At 35.2% G+C, this 22,055-nt stretch overlaps 2 protein-coding genes and 1 non-coding gene across 4 annotated transcripts in view; 2 read left to right on the forward strand and 1 right to left on the reverse strand.

Annotated features, from left to right (window-relative positions):
* The window catches only part of LOC126796238 (14-3-3 protein 7-like), a 294,280-nt gene that overhangs the window by 192,714 nt on the left and 79,511 nt on the right, over positions 1 to 22,055 (forward strand). The window lies entirely within an intron of this gene.
* LOC126796234 (uncharacterized) lies at positions 4,429 to 8,629 on the reverse strand. The gene is made up of 6 exons (XM_050523004.1): positions 8,131 to 8,629; positions 7,919 to 8,042; positions 7,612 to 7,747; positions 6,308 to 6,344; positions 5,766 to 6,081; positions 4,429 to 4,548 (listed from the first exon to the last, which is right to left on the reverse strand). Exons 1-6 carry the CDS (start codon positions 8,389 to 8,391, stop codon positions 4,472 to 4,474), a joined length of 951 nt encoding a protein of 316 aa, XP_050378961.1. The 5' UTR covers positions 8,392 to 8,629; the 3' UTR covers positions 4,429 to 4,471.
* Positions 19,633 to 19,717, forward strand: TRNAM-CAU (transfer RNA methionine (anticodon CAU)). Its single transcript is given in 2 exon segments — positions 19,633 to 19,670; positions 19,682 to 19,717. It is a non-coding gene; the product is annotated as a tRNA-Met (tRNA).

The following is a 22,055-nucleotide window of genomic DNA, read 5'->3' on the forward strand; positions in this document are numbered from 1 at the left end:
TGTAATTGAATTGCTTCAAATCATGAAGACTTAAATCATGCAAGTTGAATACGAGAACTAAATTCAAAGTATATTTCGTAGTGGCTATATACCACATATAATCTTCTATGATATCCAAAGTGAGTAGCTCTAACCCTAAGCAATTTTCATGTAATATGTCACGTTAATACGTAGTGCATCCATTCAACATATAACACAAATCATTAAGATCGAGAAAATAATTCAGACATGCAAATCAATTATTCGTAGCGGCTTAACAAATTTATATGCAACTTATGATCAAAGTCGAAACCCACGTCAATGAACCTCAAACATTAACGATTGTTTAACCGATGCTTTCCTTAGCAACATAGCATAAGTTAATAGTTATACTAACTTGCGCAAATTAGTGTTTAACAAAGCTCACACCACAAGTTTTCAACTCATCAAGCTTGGCATGAATCAAAGTGACACGATCCTCATCAACAATTCAAGAACATAAATTTATAAAATTTGTAAGTTAATAAAACAACCATGTTCTCAACATCAAAGATAAACCAAACCCTAAAATCCATAACATACTAATGAAATATAAAGATATGAAACATAAAGATAACAATTGAATCATGTTTTACATTTTTAATTCTCTAAAGTAGCTCCGGAAGGACACCAAGATAGAGCAAGGCTCAAGTATGAAGCACAATAAATTTTAGGATTAGGAGAAGAATATTTTTCTGGGCAGAGGACATGCAAAGGAGAGATCTCTAACCCTTTAGAAAAATTCTTTTATATAGGGGGAAAACCCTAATAAGTTGAACTAATCTTGGCTCTTCCTTGAGATGATGCTAAAGTAATCCAAGGGCTTGAAATAACACACTTTTTTTGTCCATAATTGATGCTCAAAAAGCCCTAGATTCAGCTGACACCTTCTTTTATTTCTTAACTAGGATTGCATCTCCTCGAACAGTTCGACCTCTTCTAACTAAATCAAGCATAACATCCTCCAAACAATTGATATTGTTGCGATTCTAATGGTTTTAAAAACTAGACTCATAGGGCTTTCCATCAATATTTATTCATAATTTTACTCCATGTAGTTTGTCTGTTATGATCCGTCGAAGTTGACTATTCTACAGAAGCAGAATTCTGATTCCGGGTTTTATTGCTCATTTAGGTTCTTTAAACATATATTCCTCTTGTTTTTCTCTAACATACCTAAAAATAATAAACTGTTGTAGGATAATTACTCTCCGTAATCTTCAGGTGTATCTTGTTCTAATTAGTATAGGTTAGTCTAGTTAAGGAAAGATATAGACTCAATATAAGCATTACATTGAGTATCTTGTAGATTCAGGGATTATATAACATTCATTAACTAGAGCAATCTATACTAATTAGAACAAGATACGCCGGAAGATTAGAAAGAGTAATTCTCCTACAACACTCCCCTTGTATCACGATATTAATGTGTCATGGCGCAATATTGTTGCCTCGGTAAAAACTTTGCCCAAGCAAAACAAAACCTCTTGGGTAAAATAAAAGTCTGGTCGAAGGGAAAAAGAGCACAACACACCAACTACAGTTGAAGATAACATGTGGTATAGACTCCCCCTGAAGTCTGCAAAACAACTCCCCCTAATTGATAACTCAATCTCGGAGTTTAGATACACAGTGTATACGAACACTCTTCACATTCTTCAAAAGTAGCAATGAGTCAATGATTTGGATATCAAATCCCGCCAAACACTCTTAAATCAAACATGTACATTTATCCGTACATGAATCAAAATAAAGAGAATTGCATAATAACTCAAAACAAGAGTTTGCAATGGATCATAATAAGTTAAAATATACATTATTAAGAAAATAACTAAACTAAATGAGAGAGATAACATATTAAAAACGTCATTATATGCTCATATCAATTTGTTTCTTTTAAAGGAAGCAATTACACATTAGTACGTCCAATTTAGGGTAGAGCAAGTGATCTGATTTTAACAAAATTGAGCAATAAACTGTTAAATTGAGGAATAAGAAGGCCCTCTTTTCAAGTGCTTCAGTCTGTAATCACTCTGTTTTATAGCCCAAACTGCTAGCGCTCGTAAGTCGTAACCATTCAGTGCAAGTACTCAAAGCATGAGACAGTATTCTGCTTGGGCAGCCTTTCTGTTGTTGTTGTTGTTGACATATATGAGGGCCAATGGATTGTGGATGTGTTGCCTTGGAGTTGGTGATTCAAGTAAAATGCATCCAAGATAAAAATAAATAAAATATAGTACAGCATTTATGTTGGTAAACAACCCAATTTTCTCTTTATAGAAAGAAATTAATTTTTCTTATTATTTCTCGAAAGACAATCATAACACTACTATGATAGACCAAAATTAAGACCATCTAACTCTCAACAAGTTATATTTTTGGGTTTTACACTTTTAGGTACGTACTCATGTTTGTCATCGCGGATTTACACTTTAATGTCACTGTGTATTCGGCAGTTCATTAAACAAAACTTGAGGGTGATGATTGACGGCTCTGATAACCCTTAGAAAAACATATTATCAAGTATAAGGAGAAAATATATAAGTCTACCAGCGTAATGATAATTTCATAGAGCATGTTTATAAATTATTAGCAAATGATAACTTAAATTATAAAAAAGTCAAATTAATTTATTTTAATTATAAAATGGTAATCTCCTTTAAATGGTAAATAAGTTTTTACAAAATTAGACTACAATAGCCCAATACCATTTCTGGTGGCATCAATCTCTCCTCGCAAGCGAGGGGGCCGTGAGTTTGACTCACAATAGACTTGTTATAGCATATTAGTTGTTGTATTTAATAAAAAAAATACTATATTACAGTCACTTCTTAAAACAAAATTAGACTACAATCACTAATTTCGAACATTATCATACTTCTAATATGTTCAAGTGTATATACTTTTATGTAATATAAACTAGAAACAATAAAATAAATAAAAACCGCCTAATTTCCGCCTAATCCCCTCGACTAGTCCTCTAGGCGCTAGTACTCACCTTTCCACCCGACTAGTGCCTAGCATCTTATAGAACCTTGCACACTGCATGTTACACTACAATATGTGACTATGTTGTGATAAGAAGAAAATGTGAAAAAAAAGGAAGAAGAACAAAATAATGACTAGAAATAACAAACTTTTGTCTATTGTTATGTGATCTTTTAATTTCTCAAATCAACTAAATGATTCAAATATCAACATTGAATTCGCCAAATACACTACTAATTACACAAAAACTTTGTCAGCTACACTACCAATCATATTAACATTGTTACGTAACGGGTAATATAACGAATAGTGTGATATGTAATTACACTTCTAGCTATGATAGGTTCTTGGTATATATATATATATATATATATATATATATATATATATATAAAGATTCAATGGGGCACCCAGAATATTGCTCTGGGCACCCATCGGTGCATATTCTCTAGAGGAATGCAAGGCATCCAATCTATCTTCATCGACCTCATGCTTTTTCTGCACATATCATATCACAATCTCTGTCAACGGCGTCAACGGTGCCACCACTGCAACCAGCTTCGGGATCAGAACCAAATCCCACTTAAAGTCTTTGTATCCTTAACTCCGCCGTAATCCGCCAGAATATGAGAAGAGTAAGTTTGAAATTACATGGATTTGATTCTGAACAAGGTAGGGGTACAGCCAGAAGGCTACCAAGGAGATCCCCTCCGTTTGCGATGAAGTTGCGAGGGAGAGGAGAGCCCGAAAACAGAGAGGAGGGTGATGGTTTTGTCACTCAGTGGTGATGTCCAATTGGAAACGGAGGTCAAGAGGAGTGGAATTTGGATTTGGAGGCCGGAGTGGGAGGCGGTGGTCGTCCATGGTTTGAATTCGAAGGGCGAGAGAGATCGACAAAGTGACGATGGTGTGGGTGAGGTTATGGTGGTATTCTTGTAAATATTAGGAACTCTAGTGGCAATGGTGTATGGGTTTTTAATTTTTTATATAATTTTGAAATCTTAATTAACTGTTTTTTATTTTAATTGGTGAAAAATGACTTTTTTATAAGAATGTCTATATAATATTGTACGTAAAAATATATTTTACGAAAGTAAAGTATTGAATTTTATTATTAAAATCACAATATCAAATTAAATAATTTATAATATGAAAGATTGAAAGTAATCATATATGATCAGAACTTTTCATAGAAATTAGTAGTACCATATAAATACATTAAATTTTTTTATGAATAAACAAAAGAACATATATGTATTTCTGTGTTAAAGAGAATGAAAAAATTGGGAGAAACTGAGAGAAATTAATCGACAGAGAAAGATTAATGAGATCGTCCCATACAGAAAAGATGTTGAAAGAAACCAATATGATCGATGGTCCCAACATCCTTTTAAATTTGCATGAAGATTATACATACATTCGAATCATTTGAGTAAATCATGTATTTGTGAACGAGTGGTTCCTTCTAGGTATCTGGAGGACTTTCTGAAGTAGCAGCTCCAGGTTCTGATTCTGTGGAGGCATGTTGTGGATTCTGTGAGTCTGACACCAAAAAATAACCCTTAGACAGATTTTCACTAGCATATGTGAGAACAGTAGGAATTTAGAAGAGTTTTAGCAGTAATGCAGTATGATAACTCCAACTGAAACCACCTACATCTATATATTTTTTGGTATCACAAGCAAAAGATCAGATAGATGTCAGTATGACAGTTTCAGCAAAGCTTAGGGCTCTCCATAATTCCACCATTACATATAATGCATTCCTAATCCAATGAGACAGCGTCCGACACTCAATTTTGTTTTTATGTGCTTCGAAATGGTAGGGTTATCATGAACTTATGACCGTGAGGAAAATGACTAAAAGTTTCCAGCCTTGACCACTCATCACAGGTCCACAGATATATAAGGTTAGAGATAACAGTAATATATATATATATATACTTTTCTTCTGGCCAGTAATTTTCTATTTTACTCAAAAGTTAGTATGCATTTCAGAATTCTCAGGTGTCCCAGACAATGGGTTCATGAATCATGATCACAAACTAAAATAGCTATACTCTTGAACTCAGTGGTTCAACTAATAATGGTTGAAGTAGGAGTGGCAGGGGAAAAGAACCGAAGAAAATATGAACCAGACTAATCGAACTAGATCGAACCGGCTGATTTGATCCCGGTTTTCATTGATCCTCTGAAAACCAACCTACCCCCCCCCCCCCCCCCACCTCGATGTTATTATCCTAGGGCTCATCATTGGCACTATCTACCAATGCATGAAGTATGTCCTGGACCTTTCGATCTCTCTATAATTATGTATACGACCACTTGACTGCATGATCTTCAGAAATGAAAACTAAATTTGAGAGACTGATGAGCCACATGCTTTCGCTCACCACTGTTCGTTTGCACTCTGCTGCTGCTTCTGTCACTCATGACTTCCCATTGACCCTTATTTGGGTCATCACACAGCTCACTCACATGGGTTGGCTTTGCCCTTGTTGCCCCACTAGGTCCGTGTTAGACAAATCCCTAGGAAACATAAATATCCTTGAATCTATATTAGTTCAATTCCAAGTGTTTAATTTCATCATTCACCAGAGTACTCTTTCTATCTGTCATATAATAAGTAATGAGAATTGAATATGCTCTCCCTGGATAGCTTATATAGTACTGAGAGTGCATGTGTTATCACTTATCACTGTTATGTTATGCTTAAAGAGAAAATGTAAACGACAGGGACTAAGGTAGAAAGTTATTACCGGAAGGAGAGGTCAGATGAGGACGCCTTAACGTTGGTGGTGGTTGTAGGATTGGAGGAGGATAAGAGGAGAAGGAGGAAGCAGCATCCATCTGCTGCGTAGGATAGTAGACATAGGAAGGTGCAGCGGGCATTTGATGCGCCTGGGGTACCGGAGAAAATGAGTCCCTTGGAGATTGGAACGAGTAGCCTTGATGATGATAGTAGTATGGAGCTCCCATTGTTGAAGGTGATGTTGCTCCATAGAGTTGTTGCTGCTGGTAGTACTGGGGCTGTTGATGAACTACTGCTTGTTGGTTGTACAAAGCAGCTGCTTGCTGCAAAACCATATACAGTACTAATGTGAGCCAATTGTTACCGTGCCTGTATTATTTTGAATTCGAATGTGCAGTGCATGCATGAGAAACCTTGTATCCAATAATTTAATCGAAAAAAACCTTATATTCATTATTCAATAATAATTATGCGATGGAATTGTTTTCCCAGTTGCATTGCTGCTTGTCTTATTGAATGTGCATGCATGAATGAGAGAGAGAGACTAACTTGATGGTATCCATAATCAGGACAGTAGGTTGGGTAGCTGCAATTCAGAAATAAATGAAACTGATGAGTAAAGAACACAATAAATGATATTGATACCTAAAGATCGAGTAGTTTCACTAGTTGGAGAAACATGGAACATGATAAATATTGGATTTGTCTATTATACATCCGATGCATGTTATACATCATACTTCCAACGGTTTACAACGAATATTATTTTTCTGACCACACTTATAAAATAATGTCAATCATTAGATGTGAGATATATAATATACATCAATATATACTAAAATTTTCCATATATATCATGTGCATCCATTTTTCTGACGATAGAAAGCAATTTAATAATAGTAATGAGAGGGAAGTAGTGTGTGGGTTCATCGTCTAAGACTTAGGATTTTATATGTCAACTGTCTTATATAATTAGTGATTAGTAGGTGGAAGTGAGTTACATATTACACTCGAATTAGATTGGATATCTTCAACCAATTGAATCCTAAATTATTTTCACTTCTTTTTTACTATACCTATATGGCATCATCAACACAATGATCTGGGAAAGAATTCACTCTTCATAGCTTGAATAATAAGTAATATACAGATGCATAATGGCAAAAACATAGTAAAGTACTGTAGGGTGGTACAAATGAGTCTGAAATGTGCACATTAAGTAACTGATAAAAGGACCACCATGACCATGACATTGCATAACCATTCTATCATATACCCTCTTTTTTCCATCCAAGAGTCAACATATTTTTCAAAGTAAAACAACAAAAACAGAGACAAATTTCAGCACAAAAAAATATACAATGATATGACAATCGCCGGGTATTATTTAGTCTAGAGGCATCAGGCTTTCTTTTGTAAGTGGGAGGCCGTGACTCACATCATACTGGTTATTCTTTTTGAGTTCTTTGTTCAAAGAAAAAAAATTATATAATCAAATTAGTAGTGTTTTTGTTTTTTTTTGCTGCATATTAGTAGTTTTTTGTTGCTAAAGCCTGGTACAACCGTAGAAGACATGCATAAAAACTCAGTAGGTCCAGTGTTTATGCACATTAGGAGAAAATGGCGACCCACTTCCATAGCTATTGGTCAGATTTTATATGATAATGTATTTTCTATTTTTCGGGACAAAAAAAACAACAAATATTTGCAAATTACAGGTTGATACCAACTGTAGAGGAAAAAATTCAATGAAACATAAAAAACGACACCACGTCTATCTACTCGACTTTTTTTTATTCATTGCATGGACCATTCTCTTCTAACCCTCCAAAACAAACTGCAACGGTGCTTACCTGTAAGATGGATACATGATCGGAGCCGGTGCTTGTGGCAGTGGTGGCAGTGGTGGCGGTAGTGGCGGCACCCCGCCGTAGGATGGTGCACCCTGTTGTGCATTTCCTTGATATGCACTTGTACCTTGATTTCTTCCTACACGAATCACATCCACATCATCGTCAATTTAATGTACCAAACAAAACAAAAAATCACACAAAATTTGTTCATCTTCGAATCCAAATTGCAATGCGTCTCCGGCGTTCACATTGTATACGTCAGCTTTTGATCCGGCCTGATATGTATATATATAGACGATGAAAGTACCTCTAGGTGGTGAAGGTCTAGGCCTCCCCAATGAAGCAATGTTACAATTTGCTCTTCTTCCATCGATCATAGGGTTCGGATTAGCACAAGCCCTCCTCGCCGATTCAGCATCACGAAAAGTTACCTATATTAATGAGAGCCCAAACTCAGCAAAAAAGGGAGAAAACCAACTCATATTCCAAAACATTTGTTGTAGGTGATCAAACACTTACAAATCCATATCCTTTAGATTTTCCTGTATTCTTGTCAGCAATAATCACAGCTTCAAGAATCTCTCCAAACTGCTCGAAATACCTTCGCATTTCCTCGGTCGGTGTCTCCCATGCTAATCCTCCTACAAACACTTTGGTAAAAGTTGTGTCTCCGAATTGTGATCGGTAATGTGGGTGAGCCATGGCAAGAAACGCATCAAAATCACAAGCGGGTGCGTCTTGTTTCGAATGAACTAGTCTTGGGTGTACTGCTATACTCATAAGATGGCTGACAGGGAATCGATCACTAAGAACATTGATCTTTGCTTCCACCTCATGATGTTGGTCTTCTCTGGTTGGCCTGGCTCCATATGAGCCTCCATTTCATTGAAGGAGAAGGAGGAGGGGGTGGTGGGATTAGTTTAAAATGTTGTTGGTGGTGTCGTTGGAGACTCCTGTCAAATAGTTGATGGGCAGTTTGAAACAGAGAGGAGGAGTTGGTTAAAATGATTGATTGAGAGAGAGAGAGAGAGAATCAAAAACACAAACAACACATAATAAGAGAGGAAAGAAAGCATCCGACAGGTGCAAACGCTTATTTGCTGGCTATGAACAAGAGGGCAGAGTTGGCTTTCGCTTTGTAATACCGAATGACAGCTGCGTGACTCAACGCACTTGATAGTATGTCCTCCCTGTCTCTGCATTAATAAACCCTCCCGCCATTCCAATCAAGCAATAATCCCCATTTTAATTCCCCCTAATTTACTTCATTCCACTTTGTGTTCAACTCCACTTTTAGTAGCTTTAATTTCGGAAATATACTAGACTCTTAGTGTTAATTGCTTAAGCAAATTTACTCCCCACTCTTACTTCCTCACTTTCATCCTCACCCACTTATGTATGTGTTTTTTTTTTATCTAACCACTCCAACTATAGTTAACTCAATAGTAGTTAATTATTATTTTCTAATTTAACTTTTCATCAATTTTTATTTAACATCATATCAAAATAGACTTCTCGAACTAGTACTAGAATGGTAATTGAACTCAAAAATTTTATGTTCACGGTGTTATAATATTATTTTTTAATCAAGATGTCAATTAAATTTATAGTTCAACAAACAGTACAAGAAATAAATACTCATGTGGGCTGACAAAAAGAATTACTCCATATAACTACCAGAATACCTAGCTGCATCTACGATTCCAACAACCAAAAATACATCCACATTCTGAATACTATTTTAAGCACTTTTATTTTACAGACTAAAGCTCACGTAAAAGAATGAATTAAAATGTCACAACCACATAAGCATATACTGTCATTGATCTAAGATTAGATCTGATGATGGACCATAAAGACCCAATCCAACCAAACCCACATAGAGGAGGAGCCCAAACCAAATTACTAGCAGCTCCAACCATAACCAACATCCAATGTCAGACCCAAAGCTCAAGCCCAAAAAGGAGCCCAGACTCAGCAACAAACCAAAATAAAAGCCCAAAAGGCCCGAGAAGAAACTAATGAGTCCACTGAGCCCAACTTCATTAGAACGGCAGCACCGCCATGGAAGGATAAGCCGTTGTGACATCAACCTCTATAGTGACAAACATCACCGACGTGACCATCCTCACTGCCTGACGAGTTCCAGTTCCAAACCAAAACTAGCTGGACCGCCAACGACTCAGTCAACGAACCTGATACCAAATCACAGCACCGTCATCGTTGTCAATAAAAACCCGTCGACACTTGAATCACACCGACCGATAGACGATCGAGAATCAGGCAGCGTCGCCAAATCAAACTGATCGTCAATCTCAATGCCATCGACATGGAACGAAAAATCTAATCTGTCGTTATCACCTCCGACAAGCACTCATCGGTAATCATCGACATCGGTATCACCGATTCTTCCTGGGGGAGTCACAGTCCCAAACTACAGCCCCGCCCGATTTATGACTGGCAACCTACCACCATCGCCAAAACTGCATTCACCCAAATCACAAATGACCGGAGTCCGATTTGAGGAAGTTGGCAAAAGATTGGTGCGTCCTCCCTTCCAATCAAAGCAGCAGCAATTTACAAGATCACGCCGCCATCCACCTTCAACATGTCAAGACTATCGATGAATCCCTTAATCCCACCAATGACCGAACCAAGAAGTTGCAGTCGCCAATGATCCAGAATTCCACCATCAAACCTTGTAGTGCACAGCCTCAACTCAGCACCAATGAAATTTGGATTCAAACGAAAACGCCACCAAACCTATCTACATCAATACAATCCAGCCATATGAGATCTGCCCAAACGACGAAAATCCTTGGGCAATGAAAAAGGAAGATTTCGATGCAAATGCGAATTGGAAGCAAGACCCGTGTCAAAGGCAAAGTCATCGCCTCATCGGTGATCACTTGCGCCACCACCACATATCCGATTTGTAAAAGCCGCGAAGAGACAACACCCGAAAAACATATCACAAGATAAGATAAAGGATTTCATGGGTTCCGCCATGGATTTGAGAGATTTGGTCACCGTCAAAACCCTAGAAGAGCCTAGGGTGAGAGAGAGCGATACGTTTCTAACCATTTATAATCTTTATTTGAATTGAATCTCAATAAAAGGAGCTATGTTCTTGTTATAATGTTATTCTTTTAATTGGGAGCTTGACTAAAAATCTGAAATTTGTGCTCATTAAATCAACTTGGCTCCAATTATCTTTGGCAAATTACTGGATTTTTTTTTTCAATAGCATGGATCTGCTGTGGGATAAGCTTTTTCTCATAAGGATTTGTATTAATATTCAATAGAAGCTTATCAAATCCATATAATCAAATCCTTCATCCTTTTGTTGTTTGGTCGGGACCTTGCTCAAAAAATCCTCTATTTCCTCTTCAAAGGAAGAACGTTAACAAACCTTGTTCCTAACTAGCCCTCAACGTTTGGATTTTCCCATTTGTGGGAGATCTATATTATAATTTTTAGAAATTTCAACATTAATCCATATTTCACTACTCTCTCCCAGTTAAAGATACTCTAATTTGTTTTGTTAATATAAGTCCATTTTTCCCCAATCCATTATCTCATACTTTTGTTTTACCTAAACTACCCTCAAAGCAAATTCTCTCTCTCTCTCTCTCTCTCTCTCTCTCTCTCTCTCTCTTAATCTGGCAATTCTCCTCCTCCTCCTCCTTTCGCTCTCACTAAATCGACGCGTCGACGATGGAGGTTTGAAGCCTCGATGGTGGAGGCTCAGCTGCTCGGGGTAGCGGAGGTCCAAAGCCTCAATGACGGAGGCTCGACTGCTCGATTTAGAAGCCAAAAGACCTTTGATTTTCCACATGACCTCTGATCTAGCGCACCACGTCCAGTGTTAAGCGGAGCACCTCGCTGGAGATGAAGAATACACCGAAGACCAGGTCGCTCGGATCGTCAAGCTCGAGGAGGTCGCTGTCATCACTGACTAAGAGCTTTTCTCGATCTATATGTTTTTTCTCTCTCTCTGATTCGTTTCATATTTGAATTCCTAGGGTTTTAGAGTTTTAGTAGTTAGGGATTGAGGTATTGATCAGATCTGTTATGTATGTGTTTGTATGAAATCTAAGCTGTAATGATTTGATATGGGAATGGTTGGAAAGACTGGCACTAGAATGGTGAAGTTTCTGGAGTAGATGAAGTATATTTTTGCAACATAGAGTAGTTTTTGGTTACTGGTGTAGTGGCTTTTACAAATGTACGCAGTAGCATTTGGTTGTATCAATAGTAGATTATTTAGGTCTCTGTTAGTATTTTTTCAACGTTGTAATAATATCTTTTCAACATATTTCTCAGCAATTCACTAGAGTATCTTTCATTACTTGTGCTAATCGTTTTTTGGGCTGGTGACAGTATATTTTGTTCTACTTAATAATATTTTTTGTTTTGCTTGCAGTACATATTGTTTGTTCGTGACAATAGCTTTTTTCTACTTAATAGTATCTTTTATTTCTAGTGACAGTATCTTTTGTTTCCAATGATAGTATCTTTTGTTCAGCTTTATAATAGATTTTGTTCCGATATCTAGTAACTTTTGTTCTCGCAACAGTAGCTTTTGTAACCTTACCGGAGGTTGCCGGAAGATCAGCCGGAGACTCTATTAAAGATTAAAAAGTGATGGTTTTGCTTCTTCTTCTTTTAACTCTAGTGGCAGTATATAATTATGTTCGATTTTAATGTCTTAATTAAAGTTCTTTTATCACAAGATGGGCTTATGTTAGTAAAAATGTTTGGGTGTCCTTATTTAAAAATATGAGTCATGAAATGACCTTATATGTAATTGGTCATATTATCATTTGGTTGTTAAAGAAAACAAGAAAATAATAATCAATTATTATTGAGTTAACCATAATTAGAGTGGTTAAGTTAAATTGACACATGTCATTCATGTAGGTGAGTGGGGAATGAAAGTGGAAAGTTAAGGATAAGGAGCAAATTTGCTTCCATTGTTCAATTCAACTAAAAAACAACATATGTTCAATTAATTTGTTAGGCTATTGTGTAATGTATCAAACGGATGAATTAACAAAAACACGCCTCTCATATGTATCCTCGTTGTACATGTGAAGAGACAGATAAATACAACCAGTGCATGCGACTAAAATTACAACAACATCATGTAAAGAAGCATATTTTCTCATAGATCTATACTACCATGCCAAGAAACTCTTATCTATTGGTAAAATGAGTTCGAACCGGAATCTTAATATATATCAAAAAAATCGATACATCTTTCATTGCTCATGACGAATTGAACATCCTCGTTAAATAATGTAGTCTAATTGAGTAAAAATTAATTAACATACCAAGAGTCAATGGTTTTTGAAATTACAATTAACAGCACTAGCTATAACAATGGTAATTACCAAATTAATAAGTAGAAGTCAAATGACTCAAATCAAAACTTTGAGTATCTTAACAAAAGACAATACTAATTAAATATGAGTAACCAATTAAAAACATATACAGTAAAAATAAATCAATAACATTAAAAAATACACTATGTAGACTATATACCATGTATATATAATAATTTCAAATGTAAATGAATAACTTCATTGGCCTAGAAAATTATACGTTAAGTCACGCTGAACAAGTTCCAACACAAACTCATTATCAATTATCACTAAAGTTATATGCAAGACTCTGCTACGGGGTCTCTCCAGTGGCCGCTTTTCGCCAAAATCTCACAATGACCGGCAACGGTGAACCTTCAACTAAATAGAGAAAGCACTCTCTTGTCTCTTTTAATGGCAAGTATGATTTAGGCATACTGGACGTGCCTAATTTTCCTCCGTTTTTTTTTTCTTGTGCTTTAAAATATATCTCATTTGGGGGATAGATTGGCTTTTGATGAGTCCGATTTGAAGGCTGGCAGCGCTGATCGGACTACGATTCTGATGGACGGTGGCAGACTGCTCGATCAAGGGGCATTGCTGTTGGGGAATCTTGCTTTCATTGGTATTTGTCCTATTGAAGTTTTGTGGTTGAGGGGATTCCTACTCTTAGGTTCTCAAGCCGACGGTGGTGGCTCTTTTTGAGTTTCAGCCCAAATCTAGTTGGCTGGGATGACAGGTTCTGAGACTAGTGGTGGTGTCCCCTCTTTTGGTTTGCAACTCATTACAAACTGATCAGCTCGCATATAGCAAGACAAAATATAAATTAAAATAACCTTTTCTCGAAAGGCGCTTGACATCTATACCCTCTCTTGTTGAAAGCACACAATTATGTGATGAGCAAATTCACAGAAGTAACTCAAAAGACCAATGAGATTATTCCTCGGCCTTGATCAACTCTGTAACACCGCCACATAAACCCCACCTTGCTGCACCCACAAGAGGACTTGCCAAACCACACCACAACCTCGCGTAGCCTAGGAAGCCAAAAGAAACCCTAATAGGGTGCTGCTACACTCAATGGGGACCAACCAGAAGGGTGGTGTCGCTAGTATACTCGAAAACTTAAGAGATGCAGAGGTTTCGCTCTTTGTAAGCACGTGAATGTGTTAGGATAAGATATACTGGCTAGCAACCTGATTGGCGCCAATTGTGTGCAAATTAAAAAGGATTGTCAAGTTCTTGTCAATCTCTTATTCTCATAATCTCACGTCTCAGTTTAAATTTTTTTATTTTTTTATTTTTCTTATATATATATACATACTATTATATCCCTCTTGTTTGCCCTATCAATTTTAGCAAACACATGGGTATATTTGACAATTCACTTTTTTGTGAAATTTTTGAGTGTTGTTTATATCATCAAAAATATATAATTAAAAGAAAACAATAAGAAGAAATTAACGGGGTATGCTAAAACATTACGAAAGTTCAATTGCATGTAGCTTTAGTTTAAAAAACTACGATGTTAAGGGAGCTAAAAAACTTCTCTTAAACTCTCAAAGCACGAAACACAAACAAAAAATATACAGATCGGATTTATACTAAAGTTTCAAAGTTCAAACGATTTATACTAAAGATTTATCGCAGTTAAACTTAATTAGATTGAATGGTGTTGTGCATGCACTTAACTCAGGTAGAGAAGGGCCGGGGATCGGATGCATGTCAACGAAAATAAGTCAATCTCGTTATGCCCTCGACCTTGTGCCCACATAAATGAGCTGAAGATCTTAGTCTGAAATGGAGTCATAAGGGACTGGTCGAACTGTACGTTAGCTCTTGTTGTAGTAGACAATAGACCAAGAGGGAGGCATAATAAGCTGAAAATGGAGGGAAAATGAAGTGAGCTCGATACCACCTTCGCCTCTGTATCAATTACTCTAAATGACCCTTTTGGGATGGGGAAGGTTCAGCTGTCGAGTGTTTGTTCCTACATGTTTTGGATATTGGAAATACTTTGTGGCAGGGCTCACGTGCATGAGTGGTTAATCTAGTTTCGTGGTTCATACAATCATACTTCATACCACAATCGCATGCATTAGCAGGTATATACTGGTTTTTCTTTGAGTACGTAGTCTATGTTTGAGTGGACATGCTCGTCCAAGAGAGATTTGCTTAGGGGTGGGCATAAACCGAATTAAATTAGAAAAATCGATTGAACCGAACTGAAAATATGGTCCGGATAATCGAACCGACTAGCTATAGTTTAGAAAATGAAAAAAATGAACTGAAACCGGTTTAAACGGTTTGAAAATGGTTTACGTGATCAAACCAACTGATTTAAAACCGAACTGACCGAATTTAATTTAATGATTTTAAAAATAATAAAAAATTGGTATTAGTACAAAAAATAACAAAAAATAACTAGAATGTTGTCTAGCGCAGTTAGTAAAACGCATGGTTGTTATATTCTAGGTCAGGAGTTTGAATTCCAACATTAACATTTTAATGTTTTATTGAATATATCTATCAAAATGAGAATAAATATAATCTTTACATGGTTATTAATGAGAAATGCATGTGATGTAGTGATTTGTGGCATCATCTTTGGGTAGGAGTTCGAGTTTCACCTTTTAAAAAATTAAAAAAAATTACATATGAGGTGTGAACCGAAACCGAATTAAAATCGAACTGAATTTCAATAAAACCGATTATTTCAGTTCAAATTAATTTAATTCGGTGAATTATTTGAGTTTCTAGAAAACCGATCAAAATAATTCGATTTTAATTTGAACCAAAAACCAAACTGAAACGAAATATGTCCAGCTCTAGATTTGCGAGCTGCCTCTACACCAATTCTTCTTCGGGAATATGCTTCATTTTAAATGTTATCAATATATAAATGACTTATAGGCGGTTCTCTAGCATATTTTACTTGCTAGTGATTAAGCAAAGATCGAGTTAGGCTGCTAAGAATGCATTGCATTATGTTGCTCACGAATAATAATATATACCATAATCTCAGTTTGCATACATCGATTCGAGATGTGGGTATCGGATACCTGCAAGGCTGCAACAACTGTACTACTCATTGTTCGTCTGCCAGCTAGGGCAGTATAGATGGACCATTAGATCATCATTGAGTTGCTACTTTGAATAGACAAATTATTAAGTGGAGGAGATGCCCATTGCCTATTCTACTTGGATAATCAAAACCAAAAGAGAATTTAAAGGTGAGTAAACAATGATGTTATATTAGTCAGGAAAAAGAAAACAAAAACCCAGTGATTTGCTGACCAGAGCACTACCTAGGTTAATGAGTTTTCGTTCAGAAAGCAAGCTTAACCTTTCTCCTGTATAGTTCTGTTAAAGCTAATTAAGGACCACTAATCTTAATTGGTGTTTGGAACCTTGACAAAGTTGGCTATATAGCATGTATATTATTCTGCGTCATGATACTTGGCTGCTTATGGTCAAAGAACAGCTAATTTCTATCAGGATTAGATATATTTCAGCCATATATACTATTCAACTGCGTCTAAGTTTCTAAATGCTAATGAGATATTCGTCATATTCCCACATGACTCCATGTTCTTAATTATCTAATCAATCATATAAGCTGTTATTTACAAAGCTAGCTATAACATCCAAACAAACAAGAAGGGAGCTTGTGAGAGAAACAACAATGTTAATGAGAGAGGAATCAGAGGATTACATGAAAACGAATTGATAATATATCATGTGCAGAATATACATATTGCAATTGCTAGCTATGGGCGGCAATCGTGGAAATCAGAATCTAGATCAGCATGTGTAATAATTTATGTTGTCCGTCTGCATTTCGAATCTGCAGACTGCAATCCCAGTCCATGGTCATTGGTTAATAATCAATCAACAAAATTAGCTAAAAGTTCGACTGGCTCCAAATTGAAGTAGTATTATATATACTAATGAAAGACATTATCTTGTGGTAAGCTTCATAAATCATAACCGTGCGGGTCTCTTTGAAGGAGTTGCATCAATGTTCATTTTCCACGTAGATTGGTTTATAGTGTTTAACTGTTTGATTAGCAGAGCTTTTAGGAATACTCTACAATACCACGTGTATACAATACATTCATTTATAAATTGGACAAGAAATTTGTTTTCGTTATAGTACATATTGTTTGGGTAACTTAGTGTTACCGCTGTAATTACATCACATGCATACAACAATTTTACAAATATATGAAGAAATTGTTGTTGATATAGTAAATTTGTTTTTTTTGTCTGGGTATAGTAAATTTGTTTGATTATTTGTAAACATATAAAACACATGTTGTAATTTTGTTGTCAATATTATAAATATAGTTCAAAAAAATTACAGTTAGTTGTAAACTAATGTATAATATTTATCAAGGTATCATAGACAACCCCAAATTTTGTAGAGTGGATTTGCTGGTCTTGATCAAAATGCAATTTTTTATTGAAACCTTCTCTCAGTTCAATAGAAAAATTAAAGTATTCACTAAATTCAAGCTTCACTTTATCAATTTTTTTATGTCAAACATTTGCTAAATCAAATTTACCGTTATGATTTATATATATATAAATATAAATTGACCGCTATGAGCTTATGATATAATTTGTTTGTATTATGTTTTTAAAAATAAAAACATTTAGACCTATGTAATATATAAAATTCTAATCCTAAGATAGGTATTGAGTTGAACCCTTAAAACCTTTTTTTCTTTTTTGACACTACACGACTTCCTTTAAAACCTTAACACATGTACGTTGAACTCTAGCTTATATAAATTTGTACCCATATCAGTATGAATGTGTGCGTTCAAACTCTTTTTATTTCTATACATTTGATAGTGTGAATACAAAAATAGTATCCGTTTAAAAGTTTTGTTAATCAATGTATACAAATATCATTTGCTTAATCGATTGTATCAAACAAACATACGACTGATTATAAGACTACTAAGTTTCACAATTACTGTTCATTTATTTGATGTAATCGACTTAGTAAACAATTTTTGTTTTAATTTATATTTTACATAAATGATCTGAATAACATTATGAAATCACACTACTAAAAGTATATAAATAAGAGAGTATCGAAGTAAGCATTTTCTTATATAGACGTTGCAAATGAGTTGTGGAAATTTCGATGATGGTGGTACAACCCGGCCATGAATTCTTAGTACACACGCGCGCACAATATTAATGATCGAACCAGAAGGAGTCATTATCTTTCCTTCTTTGCCAGCGTTTTAGCCAAGGGACGAGGAGATAGAAGACAGCTAGGGTTCTACTCCAGGGATCGACTGGCACTTCCACTCCCCTCCACATGGGCATCACTACTCTTTCCAAAACCATTAGCTGGATTTCCATTCATGCACTCTCTCTCTCTCTCTCTCTCTCTCTCTCTCTCTCTCTCTCTCTCTCAGTGGCTATATGTTTAAAGCTTACTTCCCTCGATCTAAAGTATATAGTGCAGATCAGTCCCAGCTTCATCTCCTCATCACCAATATCTCACTATTCTCTGCTTTTCTCTGGGTGTGTCTTAGTGGTGGAGGGAGAAACAAATGTGTCCGCGGCACAAGATCAGGTTTTCTTAGAATGCTGAAGGAGAAGGCGTGAAATACTCTTAGATAATTGGGATTTTGATTGTATAATGGGTAGAGTACACAAGAAGCTATATTATTATGCTGGGTTATAACTATTTACAAGGGTAAAATCACATAGTTAATACAACTTTAGGTAAAATTCTTAATCTTGTGGGGGCACAATTGAGTCAAAACAGACCAAACTCATAAACTCAGTGAGGGCACAGACCATCACTCGTCCTATATTGGCTCCGCCAACAGTGTCTATTAAGTACGTCTTCCACTAACGGCAGTGCTCAACTGCTCATGCATGCATGTCACACACATATATATATATAGCTTTTATATTTCCTACTACATAAAGAAAACCAGCTCCTTTAGCTATTTTTCGAGTATCGATCTTTACCGACTTCTGAGAAGATTCATGATCAAATATGATTCAAAATATATCAGGTATATAGCTCGATCTGGTGGCCTGGTTCAGAATTCCAACATTTTGCGGGTCGTGCATTAACTATATCTCATTTCTGGACACATCTCAGATTAGCTGCCTTGTTAATTACCATTGTGATATTTCTTTTGTGAACAAGAGAGGACGTACTGTGAGCAATTTGTATAATCAAATCAAATATGGGAGTTAGAGACAAGTTAACTTACTGTATAAGTGACTGACATTATTTGCAGATGAACAACAACAAAGGGCCCAACTGAACTTTTATCAGGGGAATTGAAGCCTCTGATAATGGAGTAAAAATTTGCCAGATTTTGTTTGGTCATTTAATTTCGAATTCAGATTTACAGGCAGAACCTGCCAATAAATGCTTAATTAGTTTTCAATCGCTCACAGTACGTACTTAGCGATCAAAATTGAAAGCATACTATACCAGCACGGTCCAACGTAGCCCAGCCATCAGCCATGTCACCGGTATAGCAACGGCTGCAACGGGCAAACAGGAAAATAGTTAATTACAAGAAATTTAGTGGGAGCTAAATCATCCTTGGAGTTTGTGTCGAGTCTAATACGTCTTTTATAAGGTTTAGGTAGTAGGAAATATCGAGGGGCGGTGGCGCAGTTGGCTAGCGCGTAGGTCTCATAGCTTCTGAGTTATCCTGAGGTCGAGAGTTCGAGCCTCTCTCGCCCCAAACGTTTTTATTTGTTCAGCATGTACAGCTTAATCTGGCCAATTTTATCGACAAGGGTGTGTGAGAACTGAGAAGTTGACATGGAAGAAGCTTTCGTGTATAAATTTCTTGTTATTCTAAACAATGTTATGTTTCGCAATTTCACTGTAAGTATGACATGCCTGGCTCATAATCTCACAAATCTCACTGGTTTGTCACTGATGGTGAAATCATACATGTAAACAATGATGTGGTAAGTAAAACAATATTGGCAAATCCCTTATTTGCACAAAGAGTAAAAACCTAAAATGTTACCTAGACTTTTGTCAAAGGTACATTTTGGTACATACGATTTTTTGTTAATCAAAATAATATTTGAACTATTGCTCTGTTATCAAATATGGTATCTTTGTTAGTTTTTCTGTTAAATTGATGATGTGACATGTATTTTTTTCTCAATAAGTAATTGGCAAAACAATAATTTAAAAATTATTGTTTGTTATTATTTCTTAAGAAAATATATATATTAAAACTTGTATTATAAGAGTTAGTTTTCATCTCATTAAATTTGCAAATAATATGTATGTGTGATTTATCTTAATCAATGACCATGTATAATTTGATGGAAATTTGTGAGAATTTTAGAGAAAAAATAAAAGAAATTAGGGAGGAAGAAAATATATATTATTTTTGTGTATATGTCATTTTGCCCTTCTAAATACATGTCACATCATCAATTTAATGAATAAATTAATAGAGGTACTATATTTGATATTATAAATACATGTCACATCATCAATTTAACAGAAAAAATAATGAATGTACTATATTTGGTAACTGTGTAATAGTTCAGATACAATTTTGAGTTTTTACTCTCGAACAAAACACATTTAAAGATGTTTTAGCCCAAGTCCAAATGAAGTCAAGGTCAATTCCAAGATCTATCTTGTGGTAGAACATGTAATTCATCATGCATTTCATATTTTTAACAGATGATGAGAATATATTATATCTTATCATTTATCAAACTTGTACTTACTGAGTTGGATTTCTTGTTGCAACTCTTAAAGAACAGTTGTCTGCCTAAGACAGGATAAGTAACACAGTTACCATCAAGTGTTGTCATACAAACTTGTAACTGTGTGAGCTTACTTAGTGGAAAGTTTTGTCTCTCATAAGTTAGATGCAAGCAGTTTTTTCTCCTTGAATTCAGATTTCTGCAAGTAAAAAAAAGGATTAAATATTTGTGACACCATATATTTTAAGTGTAAAAATAATTTTATCATTCTACTTTCAAATTTAATCTGTATATCATTTAATTATTATTTTTTAACAGTTTTGTCCATTCCGTTAGTTGACCATCAAAAAAATTCCGTTAAGCCGTTAAAATGTCTAGAATACCCCCAATTCAGATTTTTTTTCTTTTCTTATGCCTTTTTTATTTTTATTTTGGTTTTTCTTTTTGTTTTACTTGTTTTTAAATTTAATTCATCATATGTGCTATCAAATATATATAATTATAATCAACACAAATTATCAAATTAATTGTAAACATCTTATAATCAATTGGATAATGCCTAAAATGACATGTGAGTGTTAGTACTCAAATCCAGTTAGAAACTTCATTTATATTATGATGCTCTACAAATATTTTTTGATTATTTTCTACAATGCTAAGACAAGAAAGACTTCTACTATCATAACCATACTTTGATGCAAAAATAGTTTCAAATTATTTATTTCCAACTTGATGTTAAGCAATTGTCATTAATTCTCCTCTTACTGCACAAACAAATTAACAAAATTTCCAACAATGGATTTGGATTTCCAAAAAAGGTTAAAAAGTAATGCAAATTAACAAAATTACAGATAACTTAATAGGGAGCAAGTCATTCTCTTGTTTACAATTAATTTGATAATTTGTGTTGATTACAATTATATATATTTAATAGCACATTTGATGAATTAAATTTAAAACAAGTAAAACAAAAAGAAAAACCAAAATAAAAAATAAAAAAGGCATAAAAAAAGAAAAAAAATCTGAATTGGGGGTATTCTAGACATTTTAACGGCTTAACGGAATTTTTTTGATGGTAAACTAACGGAATAGACAAAACTGTTAAAAATAAGAGTTAAACGATATGCAGATTAAATTTAAAAGTAGAAGGACAAAACTGTTTTTACACCTAAATCATACAGTGTCACAAGTATTTAATCATTAAAAAAAACATCTCTATTTTATTTACTTTCTTGCATAGCATCTTACTTTGCTATCGTTAAAGAACAACTTTTAAGTAGGAGTGGGCACGGGACGGGATGAGACGGGACGAGGGTCATCCACGTCCTGTCCCACTCTTTT

This window comes from Argentina anserina, chromosome 5, assembly GCF_933775445.1.
Source record: "Argentina anserina chromosome 5, drPotAnse1.1, whole genome shotgun sequence".
NCBI lineage: Eukaryota > Viridiplantae > Streptophyta > Magnoliopsida > Rosales > Rosaceae > Argentina > Argentina anserina.

What these genes read in the sequence shown, in the direction of transcription:
- LOC126796234 (XM_050523004.1), bottom strand. Translation starts at nt 8,391, where the DNA reads ATGAGTATAGCAGTACACCCAAGACTAGTTCATTCGAAACAAGACGCA. An exon ending in AATCTAAAGGATATGGATTT is followed by an intron (nt 8,043 to 8,130) that starts GTAAGTGTTTGA and finishes TCATTAATATAG; the next exon opens with GTAACTTTTCGTGATGCTGA. An exon ending in TAGACCTTCACCACCTAGAG is followed by an intron (nt 7,748 to 7,918) that starts GTACTTTCATCG and finishes TGATTCGTGTAG; the next exon opens with GAAGAAATCAAGGTACAAGT.